General features: G+C 42.5%; 1 protein-coding gene across 2 annotated transcripts; it reads right to left on the reverse strand.

Annotated features, from left to right (window-relative positions):
- Nucleotides 1–1047: 1047 nt before the first annotated feature.
- LOC125515098 (BAG-associated GRAM protein 1-like) lies at nt 1048–10180 on the reverse strand. 2 transcript variants are annotated; one of them, XM_048680521.1, is made up of 18 exons: nt 9872–10173; nt 9695–9730; nt 9500–9597; nt 9179–9254; nt 8867–8995; nt 8740–8786; nt 8428–8551; nt 8119–8235; nt 7425–7454; nt 7246–7345; nt 3253–3359; nt 2877–3017; nt 2688–2792; nt 2470–2616; nt 2279–2332; nt 1993–2056; nt 1793–1854; nt 1048–1416 (listed from the first exon to the last, which is right to left on the reverse strand). In XM_048680521.1, the coding sequence occupies exons 1-18, from the start codon at nt 10049–10051 to the stop codon at nt 1276–1278; spliced, it is 1758 nt and encodes a 585-aa protein (XP_048536478.1). In that variant the 5' UTR covers nt 10052–10173; the 3' UTR covers nt 1048–1275. The 2 variants fall into 2 exon arrangements, with proteins under 2 accessions (XP_048536478.1, XP_048536479.1); XM_048680522.1 differs by lacking the exon at nt 1993–2056 and having other exon boundaries at nt 9872–10180.
- Nucleotides 10181–16750: the final 6570 nt, after the last annotated feature.

The following is a 16750-nucleotide window of genomic DNA, read 5'->3' on the forward strand; positions in this document are numbered from 1 at the left end:
GTGCAATAGATCATTTGGACCGTTGAGTAGATTACACAGCTAGGTGCATACATGTTCGTATGAACAGAGAAATACAACAGAGTGGACACCAGATTATGAGAATACATTGCGTAGCTAGATGACATACATGTGCGAATAAAGAGGATAATTCAAAAGAGGATAATTCAGTGACTATGGTTCATTAGTACCTTGAACGATCTGCTTTTGGTCTTCACCCCTTGTGGTCGCTTTCTTCATCAGAGGAGGGGGTGGTTACTTGGCCTCGAGTTTTCTCGAATTGTTACTTTACTTGCGCTCTATTTCTTCAAGCAATAGAAGTTGATCTTCTGTGTCATCACAGCGGTTGATGCCGAATTGGCATTCTTCCAGTTTGAATTTGTTAGCATTCTTTTCAATACTTACATCTATGTACACAGACCATATTAACACAGGGGCCTGTATTTTGTTATATGGAAAACAAGTGTCACTTAAGATAAAACATTTTTATGTGGTTTGTGCATAGAGGTTAATACTTTTTTTATGTAGTTTGTGCATAGAGGGGTTACTCTCACAAAGAATAATTTGGGAAAACGAAGATGGCAAGGGAATAGACGATGTTGTTTCTATGGTCAAGATGAAACAATTCATCATTTGTTTATTTCCTGTCTGTTTCACACTTTCCTATGGCGTACAATTCATGTGACTTTTAACCTGCTTCCACCTACTAGTATAGCAAATTTCTTTGGAAACTGGTTGGGAGTTAAGCCAAATATCCAGGACGGAGTATGTGCTTCACTTCGAGCTTTATGAAATTGCCGAAATGACTGTGTTTTTACAGAGTGGAAATACAAACCATTTTGCAAGTCATTTCAAGTCTACAACATGGATCCATACATGGTCCTTACGACATTTGGAGGTACATGAGCTTATGGCTACTGGGTGCAACCGATGAGAGATGATCGCACGGGTTACTTACAACCAGTTTGAACGGTGGTTCAATAGTAGGCATGTGTGTAGGCATATATTCCTATTTTCGCTGGTTATGGCTTCTTTCTTTTTATACAGATGTTTGTGTACTAAACCTTGATATTCACCGTTTAATAACTATCTTGTATGTGTCACAATGATGCAAGAGGCCATACATAAGACTATATAGGATTTCCTAAACAATTTTTACCTTTAAGGCAGCCAATCATACCAAATTTGGACTAGTTACAGTTACAGGTCCACCGGGTATCATCATAAAACACCATCGTGCGAAGGTGCCTGTCATGAGAAGAGAGCATGCTCAGCTAGTTACTGATCACCAGGTATGTCATCTGCGTCTGGCGCCGTGCTGCCTTGTTGGGCAGTACCATCGTCTTCTTGGTTAGGGGAGCTAACTTTTAGCATATACGACTCCGCAAACCCTAACATTTCTCCAACTTCCTTCTTTAACTGCAAGATTTCAAAACATAATTACCACAACCTTAAAAGTTAAATGGATTAATTACCACATGCAGAGACTAAAGACAAAGAATAATCAGGTAATATTTGCATCTTGATATGCAAGTCTATAGCATCCAAACAACCAGAGACATCTGTATTTCTAATGTCCAAATTAATCTGATCATATCCAGATTGCAGCTTATCTGGAACCGGGAGTTAGTGCCTTGATTATTTTGATCGCTTAAATGTGTGAACTTGATTGCGCGTAATTTCACTATTGATTGTAAAATCTCACTAGCATATTACTAAGTTTGTGGACAAGTTGGATTAAATTCACATTCACAGATCATCATCAAACAGAGGCCAACAGTAGATAAATTCATACCTCGTCCACAGCACCGCTCTTTATCTTAGACTGCATTATGCACCATTTCTTGAAATGTGCACCTGAAAGGACAGAGTGCCCACCGCATCCATCAAATTACAAATTTCCATTTGCAGTTTTGCACTGAGAACAGACATCATAAGATAAAAGGAAATAAGAGAACACAAGCTACACATGGAGATCAGAAGAAAAACACCAACCCGCACTAATGTCAACACTGCACGAACTAGAATCGATGGTTTTCACAGACCATCTACAGTGTATCTGAAAAGTGGAACATCAGTTAACTATATTACCAAATCATAGTTGAACACAGTTGTATTTCTAACAGGGCAACCTAAAAATAAGTATTTGTAACACTATAAAATAAAAGAATTTTGGAATCAGAATGGAAGTAGCTTGCTCGAAATTGGAATAGCATTGTAGATTGCAATAAAATGGATATGTAAATGTATCTTTCACGGAAACTAACTAAGCTAGAAGTACCTCAAAATAGGAACCAAACGGAACATCATGTACTTGTTGTACAGTCTCGAATACCTAAAAGATAGAAAATGAGAAATCCGATTTATTTATGATCTGTAGTAGTATATACTGTATATAACATAATGTAATACTATGACTCGAGAAATGTTAGCCGTCATAATGGGACGTTCAGTTTTGCATTAAAAACATACCAGATCGGTTTTGTTAGCTGAAAGAACCGTACGCTGCCACTCTGTTATTGCTGAATATGGAGGGCACATTGGACTGTGGCACATGGATTTACAGTTAAGTTCTCTCACCTGACCATCGTACTCATCTGCAAGGTGCCACTGGCCCAGCTGCATACAGAAATATTTCTAGTCAGCAATAATGCATGACTCGGAGAGCTGGCACTGTGCTGGATACTTACGTTGATATCTTTATCCTGACGAGCTGTCCGATATTCTGTTGTGTAAGTTGAGTCATCACTTATAAGATTACTGAAAAACTGGTCTGCAGTACACGGAAATGTTCCCTGAGATGAGATGAGATTGAAGATCAGTTGTATAATTGTATTACCAATTGCAAAATCATGGAAGATACAGTTAGTTATCATTACATCAAATACAGAGACTAGAACTTCTTCTTTGACAAAAGGTTGCAGTAGCCCTGTTAAATCAGCACATTCTTCTGGAACATCTGTCTCCATGCTATTGTTTCTTGAGCCACTGAGTGCACGTAATGCAGATCGAGCATATTCCTATAATCCAAAGTCCAAATATATTAAAAGCCATTATCGATTTTGATAAGCAAATTATGGAGATCACGATCATGTAAATCAATGCCAATCATAAACAGCAAAACATGCAGAAAGCTTTGCTTCAAAACTAGTGCACTAACAGTAAGACTGCAGATATGCAACAACAGCGTGCAATGTATATTGAAATTCTTAATTAAAATATGTGTGGAGAAAAGGCTGCTCGAGATGTCACTACCTGTTTCTCAGCCTCTATCATGGTATGGAAGTTCTTCACAGCTTGTTCCAATGCTCTAACTGTGTGGTTTCTGTTCCAAAATGATGCAAATATATATCTAACTCTTCCTGCAAAAATAATATAAAAAGGTGACATAAAGCAATTGATGAAACCTCCCATCTTATCTAGATTACCATAGTCAGTCCTTTTGCCAGCCTCTAGAAAATGTGTGAATATTGTAGTATAAATTTTGGTCAACAATGCCCTTTTAGTCTGTTTTCTAGCATGAATGCATGATCACTAGCTTCCTCCGCACTTCTTAAGCTTGCAACCAATTTCACATCAAGTAAACATGTATCTCAAGTCATGGTGGAATGCAATCTACACTCACGTAACAGAAATCTACACCAAGTCATCGACTAATAAGTAGTAATACCAAACATGCTGATGCTGCTGAGAAATAGAATTATAGAAGGTTGAATGGGAGCAGAAAACCACATAGTCAAACCGAAAAATAGAGAAGACCACATTATACATGCACCTAGTTTAGCTGGATGGCCAAAATGGAACTAAAAAGCGTCATGATTTATAGTGTCAGACAATAGAGCAAGACAACAACAACTTTCTAAAAAGCGTCATGGAATTAGAAAGCCTTTCAGTCTCAAACAAGTTGGGGCAGGCTAGAGTTGAAACCCTAAGATCTCGAAACCAAGTCATGGTTCTAGCACATGGATGGCTAACTTTCATGCACCCCTATCCATGGCTAGTTATTTGGTGATATTCCATTCCTTCATATATCTCTTATCGGACTCCTCCCATGTCAAGATTGGTCTACCCTGACCTCTCTTGACATTATCAGCACACTTTATCCATCCACCATGCAATAACACATCTACAGACCTGCGTTGTATATGCCCTAACCATCTTAGACAATCTTGGACAAGCTTCTCTTCAATCGGTGCTACCCAACTCTCACATATATCATCATTTCAGATCCAATCCTTTCTTGTGTGGCCACATATCCATCTCAACATGCGCATCTTTGCTCCACCTAACTGTTGGACATGTCGCCTCTTAGTTGGTAAATATCCTGCGCCATACAACATCGCAAGTCGAATCGCCATCTTATAGAACCTGTCTTTTAGCTTTCGTGGCACTCTCTTGTCATAGGACGCCAGAATTGGCGCAACTTCATCCATCCGGCTTTGATTTCATGACTCATATCTTCATTTATATCACCATCCTTTTGCAACATTGACCCCAAATATCGGAAGGTGCCCTTCTAAGGTACTTCATGCCCATCAAGGCTAACCTCCTCCTCGTGCCTAGTAGTACTAAAACCGCATCTCACATGCTCAGTTTTAGTTCTATTAAGCCTAAAACCTTTCGATTCCAGAGTCTGCCTCCACAACTCTAACTTTCTATTAACCCCCACGGGGCTACCATCGACTAGCACCACATCATCCGCAAAGAGCATACACCATGGTATATCTCCTTATATATCCCTTGTGACCTCATCTATCACCAAAGAATAGAGATAAGGGCTCAAAGTTGACCCTTGGTGCGGTCCTATTTTAATTGGAAAGTCATTGGTGTCGCCATCACTTGTTCGGAACTTGTCACAACATTATCTTACATGTCTTTCATGAGGGTAATGTACTTTGTTGGGACTTTGTGTTTCTCCAAGGCCCACCGCATGAGATTCCATGGTATATTATCGTAGGCCTTCCCCAAGTCAATGAACACCATATGCAGTTCCTTCTTTTGTTCACTGCATCTCTCCATGAGTTGTCGTACCAACAAAATCGCTTCCATGGTGGACCTACCATTCATGAAGCCAAACTGATTTTTGGCCACGCTTGTCATTCTTCTTAAGCGGTGCTCAATGACTCTCTCCCATAACTCTATCAACTTAATTCAGCGGTAATTAGTAACTTTGAACATCCCCCTTGTTCTTGAAGATTGGTACTAATATACATCGCCTCCATTCTTCGGGCATCTTGTTTGACCAAAAAATGTGGTTGAAAAGCTAAGTTAGCCATACTATCACTATGTCTCCAAGGCCTCTCCACACCTCAACGGGGATACAATAAGGGGCCATTGCCTTGCCACCTTTCATCTTTTTTAAAGCCTCCTAACCTTAGACTCTGGATTTGCCACACAAAAGCATCTATTGGTATCATCAAAGGAGTCGTCCAACCCAATGGTAGAGCTCTCATCTCTCGATTGAACATTTTGTCAAAGTTATCTCACCATCTATGCTTGATCTCCTCGTCCTTCACCAGAAGCCGATCTGCTCCGTCCTTGATGCATTTGACATGGTTGGCATTCCTCTTTTTCCTCTCCTGGATCTTAGCCATCTTATAAATGTCCCTTTCACCATCCTTTTAGTTTAAACGTTAGTAGAGGTCCTCATATGCTCGACCCCTTGGTTCACTTAGAGCTCGCTTTGAGGTCTTCTTTGCCACCTTGTACTTCTCTATGTTGTCTGCACTCCTATCCATATGCAGGCGTCTGAAACAGTCCTTCTTCTCCTTAATAGCCTTCTGGATATCATCATTCCACCACCACATATCTTTAGCTTTGCCGCTACCTTGGTCACCCCAAACTAGTCTGAAGCCACCTTCCGAATGTAGGTCACCGTATGCATCCGCATATTGTTTGCATTGTCTCCGTCCTCCCAATAGCCCTCCTTAACAACCCTCTCCTTGAAAGCCCAAGATGCCTCCCCCTTGAGCTTCCACCACTTCGTCCTAGTGACTTTGGAGCGCTTATCCCGCTGGACACGAGTCCGAAAGCAAAAGTCAGCCACCACAAGCTTATGTTGAGGGACAACACTCTCTCAGGTATCACCTTACAATCTAAGCAAACACGACTGTCTTCTCTTCTAGAGAGGACACAATCAATCTGGCTATAGTGCTCACTACTACTAAAAGTCACTAGATGTAATTCTCTCTCAAGAGGGTGTTAGCTACGATCATGTCGTAGGCTAAAGCGAAGCTTAAGACATCCTCTCCTTCTTGATTCATGATGCCATAGCCAAAGCCCCCATGCATCCCTTCAAAATATGTGTTAGATGTACCCACGTGGCCATTGAGCTCTCCTCCTATGAAGAGCTTCTCGCCAATAGGTACACTCCTAACAAAGTCCTCCAGGCCTTCCCACAACTCCCTTTTGGTGCTCTCATTGTGGCCTACTTGTGGGCATACACGCTGATAACATTGAGAACTAAGTGCCCAACGACCAGCTTGACTAGGATAATCCAGTCCCCTTGCCTCTTGACGTCTACCACTCCATACGTGAGGCTCTTGTCGATCAAGATGCCAACTCCGTTTATGTTTGTAGTTGTCCCCGTGTACCATAGCTTGAAGCCGGTGTCGTTCACCTCGTTCACCTTCTGTCCCTTCCATTTGGTCTCTTGGACACATAGGATATCAACACGTCTCCTCACCGCAGCATCAACTAACTCCCGTAACTTACCCGTTAGGGATCCTACCTTCTAGCTACCTAAGCGGATTCTACTTGGCTTGGCTAGCTTCCTTACCCTTCGAACTCGTCGAGTCAAATGCAAAGACCCTTGCTCATTTTTCACTACACCCAGGCGTTGAGGTAGTGCACCACTAAGGATGCAGCAACATGATCCTTGCTCACTTATCACCGTATCCATATCAAGACACGGCGTGCCACCGTGGGGGCGACGGCCCGGCCCTTGCCCATTTAACACCACACTCGGGTTCTGATATGGCACGTCGGTAAGAGGGTAATGCCTCAACGAGGTTCTTCTTGGTTTCATCTCCATAAGAGTGGCCGGGTTTTGGCATTGGGTCGGCAAACCTATCACAACCCTCCTCCTTTATTCGGGCTTGGGACCGGCTATGCTGAGATTTGACAACTAAGTATTATAAAATCAATGAAAGGGATTTAAGTTTGCAATATCCATATTTAGTGCCAGAGTAAGAATCAAGATGCAAAAGGTTGTTATGCCTATGCAAGATTGCGAGTATTAAATCCTACCATCAGGGCATGCTAAGGAAGGAACTCCATGTCCTCCCGCTCCCGTTCGAAGAAATATCGTAATTGCAGGATTAATAACTGCAAGTTGGCTTTTTGTTATCTACATGTAAAAGAAGGACAAAAGTGATTAGTAACACTTTTAGCAAGGAAATGATGTAGGAGAGTGAGGCAAGGCTCACCTCATCAATATCTCTCAAAGGGAGCTCAACCTTCATATATAAGAAAAACATGTTTTCAGTCTCACAATGTATCACAACCATGTAAGCAATTGGATATATTTCTAAGACAAGCTTTCTAGCTTTAACAATGTAAAATTTTCCGCAGCACATAGGATACTAAAGTTATCCAACCCAATCTACAATATAGAGAAAAAATAGTGAAAAATGCTCTTGTTGACCAGGATTGGTAGCATCAGTGATTCACATTTAGGAGGCAACTGATGCATGTCAGACAATAGGGAGATAGCATTTAAGAACCACATGACAAAAGGATTTGATCATCTAACTTAATTAGATCTAATGACAAAGTCAGTATTTCTTCACTAGCTCTGTTATCCTATTGTTTCCTCATTTACGATGTTATCCAGCAAATAGACGACATAACAGATATTTATTTATTTGTTAAAAAAGCTAAATCTAGTAGATAATACTCAGACAGGCTGCATCTAAGTAAAGATCTCAGTAAAATTTATTAGTATGTGTTAATATCATGTGATCATCAAAATGTCTCTTTGAAGTTTAGACACACAATGAAATGAACATAACACTAAAAATGGATATTTTCTGACAAGCAAAAAAGATTAAGCGAAAATAAAGAACCAAGTAAATCCACCAATCAAAGTGTGCAATTGAAAAATATTGTATGTGAGCTAACCTTAATCTGCTTAGAGAAGATGTTTGAATAGAAGCAAATGTGCCATAAAGACACATACATGCGACCGTGATATAGAAATGACCTCTCAAGTGCACATGAATAAGTGTGTTCAACAACCTGGATGATAAACAAAGCAATGAAACAATAACTATTGCAAGTTGGTAATAGACCTATCCATGAATCTATTTAATTAGAACTCCCTCCATACCATAATATAGGACTTTTTGCAGTTCAATTTGAACTGCAAAAACTTCTTATCTTATGGTACAGATGTAGTAGTAGTAGTAGCAGTAGCCAGTAGGTACTTGCCTCATCTGGAGGTAGCCCAAAAATTGTCTGTAAATGACCTGGCTTTTGGTGAACGACAGTAGGGCCTTCTTTGTCTAAGGACATCCTTTTACGAGCATCAGCCTCAGCAGAGTTGTTTAGATCCCTATAAAACACAAAAAAAATGATATACGTCAGAAAATTATTATCAGCCTCAGCAAGTGACATTTTGACAGTAAATAAAAAGTGAAGCAAGTGACTGCAACATGCCAAAGCTGTTCAAAACTGCAAAAGAATTCCCATCTAACATAATTACAAAAATCAGAGCAAATTAATGAAAGATGAGATATTTACCTGGAGGAGCTCTCATTAACCCTGATCGCCTTGATATGGAGACAAACCTAACAATGCAGAAAAATTGATAAGATAACTGAAAAACAAATGATTCCGAGAAACCAAGTTGTTTTTAGAAACCAATTACCCGCCCTGATGAGCTGTCAAGTGCATGCCAAACTGGTCCACTCTGCTTCTCAGACTCAGCTGAAACAGTAACAGAACCAAGTGTTGTGCTCTTCCATACTATGTCCCAATCGTATATTTCCACCTTTATCTACAATAGTGCACAGAATAAATGCCAAGTGCATCTTTGATGAAGTACCACCCATAATACTGATGGAAAAAACTTATTATGATTGAGAAACCTAATGTTGGCTCAAGACTTATTATGACACTGCATGTTCAAGGAGAAAATCAAAATTAGGTACGGAGTAGAAGAGAAAGTGCCGGTGATAACCTTTACAGGAAGGCAGTCAACAACAAAATTGAATTCCTCTCCCCACATTGGGTTTCTTGAGCCAGGAACCATGGAGCTGTAAAGGTGTAAGACAGTAAGAGATGAAACAAAGGGGAAAAGTAGACTACCACTCCAAAACTGGCTGCTTTCCTCATTTGTACTAACTGTTTCCATGGACCCCTGCCACCATTGTTTTCCCCACAGAAATATTTTCAGACTTTCTCAAGCCCCCAATCATGGAGTATATGACTCTGTGATGCCCATATTCAGAAGAGAAATGCAGAAGGGGGTGTGCATGGATGAAAGAGTATCGAACCGCACCTGAAACGCTTGTCTTGGCCGCAGGTGATGCGTGCATACGGGTCTGAATTCCCGTTTAAGTTGGCCGCCATCAAATCCTTGGCGGCGAGCAGCTTCAGCTGGACAGACAGAAAGACACGCACCCAAGTCAATAAGTCACACGAACCAAAGAGCCGTCAGAGTGGCTGATGAACAACAACGGCGAGCCACACTCACGTTGACCGCATACGCCGAGGGCGCTCCCTTGTGGCACTGAGCAGCAATCCAAGCAGAGCAGAGCAGACAAAAGCCAAAACAAAAACGGTCGCGACGTTAGAACAGGCGACCTCTCGTCGCCGCGCCCAAATTTGCCCACTGGCGGACGGCAGCAGCAGCAGTCGATGCTTTGTTTACCTTGTCGACGAGCTGGAGGCCGTCGGCGGCCGCGGGCGCGCGGCGCGGGCGGTGGAGCGCGTAGAGCGCGGCGAGGACGAGGACGAGGGCCGTCGCGGCGGCGCAGGTGACCTCGATCTCCCAGCGCGTCGGGACGAGGAACCCGAGCGCCGCCGACGCCGGCGCAGCCTGCGGCGTCATGTGGGGGTTGGGTTCTCTTTCCCGGAGGTGGGGATGCCCATGAGAGGGAGAAAGGAAGGGAAGGGGAGGATGGTGGTTATGACTGGGAGGGAGACTGGGAGTGGAGCCGACGGCCGACGGGCCGGCGAAGGCGGGAGCTCTCGGAATCGCGGGGCCCGCCAGTCGGCTGGTGCTGCTCGGTGACGCGAATCTTGACGCGACGTGGACGCTTGTCGGCGCTGCTTTTTTGTTTTCTTGCGTCGACGTGAAGCGCCCATTGAGGGTTGCCTTTCGGGGGCCACGCGTCCATAATTTTCATTGTCCCACCCGAAAATAACATACGAACACGATCTATCCATTTGAAGAAAAATGTCATTTTTTTTGCGGGTGAAAAAAAAGTCATTTATTGTCCCAAGAGAAAAGTGTCAATTTTTATTGCGGTCGCATGCCAGCCTCTAGACACGCAACCGCGAGAGCTATAAGACTAGCCACAATGGATAGTAACATACACTATTAACATACACATATCCCTAGACTATGTTACTACCTTCATAGCGGGTAGTAACTTAAGGGTGGTAACATGCAAAGATTCATTTATTAGGTTATAGACTCATATTGCATTGAGACATGTGATGTTATAGTAACTAGTTAAGTTACTACAACTACCTCTCTCCTCATTAACGCATTGCCACATAAGCAAATTTACTGAGTTGGACTCGATGTTACTACTGAAGTTACTCCCATTGTGGCTAGTCTAACCCAATTGCAACGGCACAATACACAATGTGCTTGGGTGGAGATGGGGTTATGTAACATGTAATCTCAACATGCAGGGGCTCTTTACCCCCATTCTTTTTTTCAATATATATAATACGCATACTCGTGCGTATTTAAGAAAAAAATACACAATGTGTTGCAATTAGAAATGCCGACCAGTTGCATGCCCATCACTAGACTTACAACTACAGACATTGTAACTCGACCGCACATGCAAGTTCCTTAACATCATGTTGGGATGTTGCGTTGTGACCATGTATAGTGCTGGCGGTGGTGTTCATGTTTTGTTGGGTGTTCTTTTTTCTCAATTATACAGTACATGTCAGAGCCGTTTTTCTTTTCTTTTTGGAGATGCAATACAAATGGGAGCGAATGCACATGCCACATAAACGGGCCGAGTCATGTACATGTTTTTTTTTTCGGTTTTGGAGAGGATTGTAAAGGTTCTTTGTTTTTTTTCTTCTTCCTACCGAGTTTTCATTGTCGTTTTTTACGGATCCCCCCCTTTTTTGTTTATTTTTGTAATTTTATTTATTTACTTTCATTAATATTTTTTAAAATTAATGATTTTAATTTGATATCATTTTTGAAAATTATGAATTAGTTGCATGTCCGTCACTAAACATACAAGTACAATTGTTGCCCTTGACTGCAACTACATGCCGTCAACATGACTGCAAAATAAGGGGTGATGGAGTGGAGGTGTTGCAAAAGCGAGGTGTGTGTGTGTGTGGGGGGGGGGGGGGGGGGGCTGGGGGGTTCAGTTGCAAGTCTGCCACTAGAGACGCAACAACAAGTGTTTTGCCCTTGACTAGAACTACATGCGCCTCAACACAATACAACTGAATTTGTTTGGCGCGGATGTTATGCATGTGGCATTTGGGGCGGGCAGTTGCATATCTACTACTAGACACGCTACTGTAAGTGTTGGCTCTGACTGCAACTGCACGCCTTCAACACAAATTGCAACTGGGGGTTGCGAAAAGCAACGTTGTTGTGCGAGGGAGGGGGCATGTGCATGTCCGCCGCTACACATGTAATTGTAGGTGTTGCCATCAACTGCAACTGTAGGTGCTCGACGTGGCTGCAACTATGTGTGGAGGAGTGCGGTTGTTGTGGTATGGTATCCCACGGTATAGATTTTTGTTTGAAAGAGTAGGCAGAAAAAGAAAAGTTTGTTTTCTCTTTTTGCCGGGCCATTTTTTGCGTCACCACGGGACTGTGTTTGGACTGTGTTTTTGTGTGCGTTAGTTGTTATATGGTGTTGGGGAACGGATAGGCTACGCTAGTATAAATCAAAAAATAAAATTTACCACGTTCATCTGAGGAACTCTTGCAAGTAATTGATGGTGAAGCCATAAATATCTACTCCTCTTGATCCGGGAGCGACCTAGTATAGAAAATGTCCCTTTGGTGCAAAAATAGAAAAATCAAAGCTGGGCCATTGGATTGAAGCTGGATGGCACAGATTTCCCTGGAGGGATCTCAGTCCACTTAAACGTACATTTCAGCAAAAACCCCTGGTAAAGTTAAATATGTCACACAACGTTTACAGTAACCACCTCATCTATTTCTTTCCATTCGTTACGTCCTTCAAGATTTCAATTCTACACAACAGTAATGCCTAATCTCATAAAAGCCACACATATTTAAATACACTATTGGACACCACTAATTATGCATGAAACTTGGGCAAAGAGGTATGTTAATACTTATCACAAAATTTGAGTACACAACATCAACGACAACAAATCCTCATCACAAATATTTTAGTACATGACAAAATTAAGCCAGCCCCTTCGATCAGAACTAAACATATGGAGATTTCAAAAAAAAAAGAACTAAACATGTGGAACACCCTACCAGAACACAACACAACAGACATACATAAATATCAATTGATACATAAGATGGGTCATTTTTGGTACAAGAACAGGTCATGTTGGTGGTCGTGTCGAAGCAGAGCTCGTAGAGCTTGTGATCCTTGACGCGGACGCCGAACACAAACACCGTGCCACCGATGCCGATGAGCGGCAGGGGAACCTAGCCAGCCGAGTCGAGAGCAGACCAGGATTGCGCCTTGAGGTCGAATGCATACATGGTACTGTCCACTGGTGACCATTCAGTTATACAACAGAGAGCTGACACCTATCAAAAATTTCTTCCTCACATGGCCCTCAAATCATTCAAAGACAATCCCCCCCCTCTTTATTACATGTAATCAAGAAAATCTTGTCAAGAAAGATATCACTTCCTACGGCTCTGTTCAGTTGCAGGTCTCTGCTGGGTTTGGGTGATCACCCACAACCTGCAGGCTGCAGGGATTAGTTTATCTATGGGAGCAAATCCTTGTCAGCTTTGAACCATTCAGTTAATCCTTGCGAGAGAAGGATTTAATCTCCACGTATATAATCTCACATATGATATATATACATATATACATAATCTATGTACTGAAACACAATCAACTAAAAAATTCCAAATTCAGACCTATCAAATACAGTTGTTCGTCATTCAGAAAAATAATATCCAAATTAAACACCACGGCATGAACTTCTTATTAGTCAAATTTCAGGAAAAAAAAACTGCAGCCATTATTGTTGTACAACTTATATTATTCACCTTGGTCGAGCTTCTGCCGTGCTGAACAAACGGCTCTCTCATCTCGCCATGTTGTGTACGTCATGGATGGATCAATTATTCTGAAACCCTCTGGCCAGGAAATAGGAGAATTAGGAAACACGACCATGTGCATGCAAGCGGCAACAATGCCAAATCACCCTCTTATTTAGGTTTCAGAACAGAAAAGCAAGACCAAAAGTTTAGGTTTACAAAATATACAATTTGACTTTTCTCCCAAACATTTTAGTTCTGACTGTAGTACAACCAGTATATTTGATGCCTATAGGGCAGCTAGTATCTACAAAGCACATAATGCATAAGAAACAACAGAAGACCGCATATTGGAAAATGATTTTTACTGTTCTTTTGAGAGAAAATTAAAGGACTGGATTGACTTCTTGCTACATTCTATTTATTCTTAATGTACAATATGCAGACTCACATTTCGCCGTGACCAAAAGAGAACACAAAATAGACTTCGGATATCCCCATCTATGAATGAGATTTGTTAACAAAATGGAGTGACTGATAACTGATTAACTAGTACACATGCAGCATTACTTATCAGGAAACCCGTAACCCCAAGCTCTAGTTATCCCATCTCAGGACAATGCTATTATGATATACATTCAGCTTAATTCTTTTTGTAGAACAAAAATGGAGTGACCAAATAAGAAAGGTGTTCAACACACAACATTTCTGTCCAGAATATTCATCTTGAGACTAAGTACACATATTTCTGTTCAGAACATCGATGCTGTATGATTAATTGTTTCTGGGCCTATAAGTTTCATCTCTTCTATCACTAATTTGCACAGAAATCGTTTGGGTCACTACCATTTCGTCATTAGTCAGCCAAAATGCCAAATGTAAGTTGTGGTCACTCCATCATATCAAAGTACCAAACTCAGTCATTTTCCCTACTTCTATCATCCACCAACAGACCTGACTAATTTACAGCAATATGGCATGTATGTGAAGACCATCTCAGAATATATGCTTAATTTGATGCTATTGCCCTGCTAATATTTTAACAAGTGTTGATGCCAAAACATTGCAACCCTGTAGTTCAAGCTCAGAGTAAAAACATTTGATAAATTAATCCACACAATTGTTTACAACTACTAAGACAGGGATCTGACATCTAGTTCCCCCCTTGTTCGTCATATCTTTGTTGATTTCAGAGAGGAGAGATCGGATCCTAGAATAGGGATCTGACCGCCATGTGAGCTCATTTATATTCACAATTAAGGCCAATAATTGAATCTTCCCACCGGACCATGAACTCTAGAAATTATCAAGGCCAAGACCAAGAACCCTAGAAATTAAGAGGATGACTGGGGGGGGGGGGGGCTGAAGAAGAGGAGGAGGAGCGGGGCCTTACCAGTCCAACGACGGGTCGTCGCAGTCGCCACCCATGGTCACCGGCTCACTGCCGAGATCACGCCACTGTGACGCCGGAGCTGGAGCGCCGCCGCCGTCGGGAAGCAGTTGGAAGATGAAATAGGGGTGTGGCTCTCGTTTGATGGCACAGAATGTAGGAAGCAAATTCAACAGAGACAAAGGTCCTTTTTGCACAGAAGCATGCATTTATCTGTACACATTCTCCAGAAGAATCCGTGCCATCCATCCTGAATCCAATGGCCCAGCTTCAATTTTTCTATTCTTGTACCGGAGGGCCATTTTCTATACTAGTCGCTCCCTCTTGATCCCACATACAACTCCTCATAGATCCCATGAACAATTCATCCGCCGCATGTGCAATGTCTCTAAGGTATCGACACATATAAGGACTGGAACATCATGCGTCAGGGTGCTAGCTCCTAAGGCGCGATATAAACTTGAACTTTTGAGTTGAGACTATAAATTATAGAATTAAACTACCAACATACCTTGAGACTTAAGAGGCGGAGTTCTCTGGCAGCCTTACTAGCTATGCCGCGACCGTTCATAGCATCAGTGGTGGGAAAAATTCTCAAGCGAAGGCTATATCCCATGATGCCCACCGTGCAGCCATTGCCCCAGCGGTTGGAGCGGCAGCTAGCAACGATCAATCGAAGTGCTGGAAGTCGAACATGATGACAATGGACCACGCGTCGGCTAGAGGAGGCCGGAGCCTGTTGCCCTGAAGTAACGGAAGTGCTCTTAATTTGAGCTCCCTGCAAAATGTGGGGCCCTGTGCGGCCGCACACCCCTATAGGCACGGCCTTGTGTTGTACAACCCCTATCCCATGTTTTCCTTTGCGGGGCGGTGATCTCAGACCGTGCATGTCAGTGTCTTCTGGTTTCCATCGATGACTTCCCGACCACTTCTTCTATAATCTAATTGGGTGTCAACAAGTTTGCATCTGATGGGACGAGCGGCAATAAGCATTGCTCACGATGCGATGCCGATGGACGCGGGAATAAGAAGCCTTCGACACCCCCATAAACTTGGGTGTATTTTGCAATTTCTGCAAGGCCCTTTTTCAATGATCCGTGATACAGTACTTAATATGTGGCATTTGGCCTTTCCGAAGGAAAAGAAAAGGAGAGGCCCGAACACTTGACGTGCCCCCGACCCCTTCGGGCGCAGCACAAGCTTGTGGACTTAAACAAAACAGAGTGCATGCGCCAGCTTTGGATAACCGGTTAACCACCACCATCATCAACCAACTACTGGTACAACGCCAAGCCACCGCCCACCTGCGTCCAAAAAGGAATCCGTAAACATTTCCTTTTACTACATGGCTGCTTCGTTAACGTCTTGGTGATGTGCTACTGGCTCGACCGCTGAAGCGCACGCAGCTCTCAGCTGGCGGCAAACGCCAACTACCAACCGCGCGCCGGCCCCACCCGGATCCTGTGCCCGCCGAATCGCCCACCACTCGCTCCTCATCATGCCCTCTGTTTTACCTCCTGATTTTTAAATCCTGTTGTCACCGCTTTGATCTAGCGTGCAAATTAGAGCACCCAAAAAAGATTGGCCAGAAACAGAAAAAAATAGCAAGTTAATTTTAACTATTGTGTGTGAAAGCAACTGCCGGCTCCTCCTCGACCTCCACCATGGTAAACCGACATTGTGTTCTTAACGCAACAACCAAGGCAAAAACAGTCAGCGGTTTACCTTGTCCTGCAAATACCCTTTTACCAGTTCTGATTTTGTTTGTTGCCTAGTACTGGTTCAATAAAGGACTGCTCTCGCGCATGCACACGGGGCTTAATTGCAAATGATTACGCATGAAGTTGACCCAACAAATAAACATTTTATCATTTCCATAAAAAAATTATAAAAATAACACAAAAAAATCATGGCATATATGTGGCCTGTCAGTATTTTTG

This window comes from Triticum urartu, chromosome 6 (assembly GCF_003073215.2).
Source record: "Triticum urartu cultivar G1812 chromosome 6, Tu2.1, whole genome shotgun sequence".
In the NCBI taxonomy this organism is placed as follows: Eukaryota; Viridiplantae; Streptophyta; class Magnoliopsida; order Poales; family Poaceae; genus Triticum; species Triticum urartu.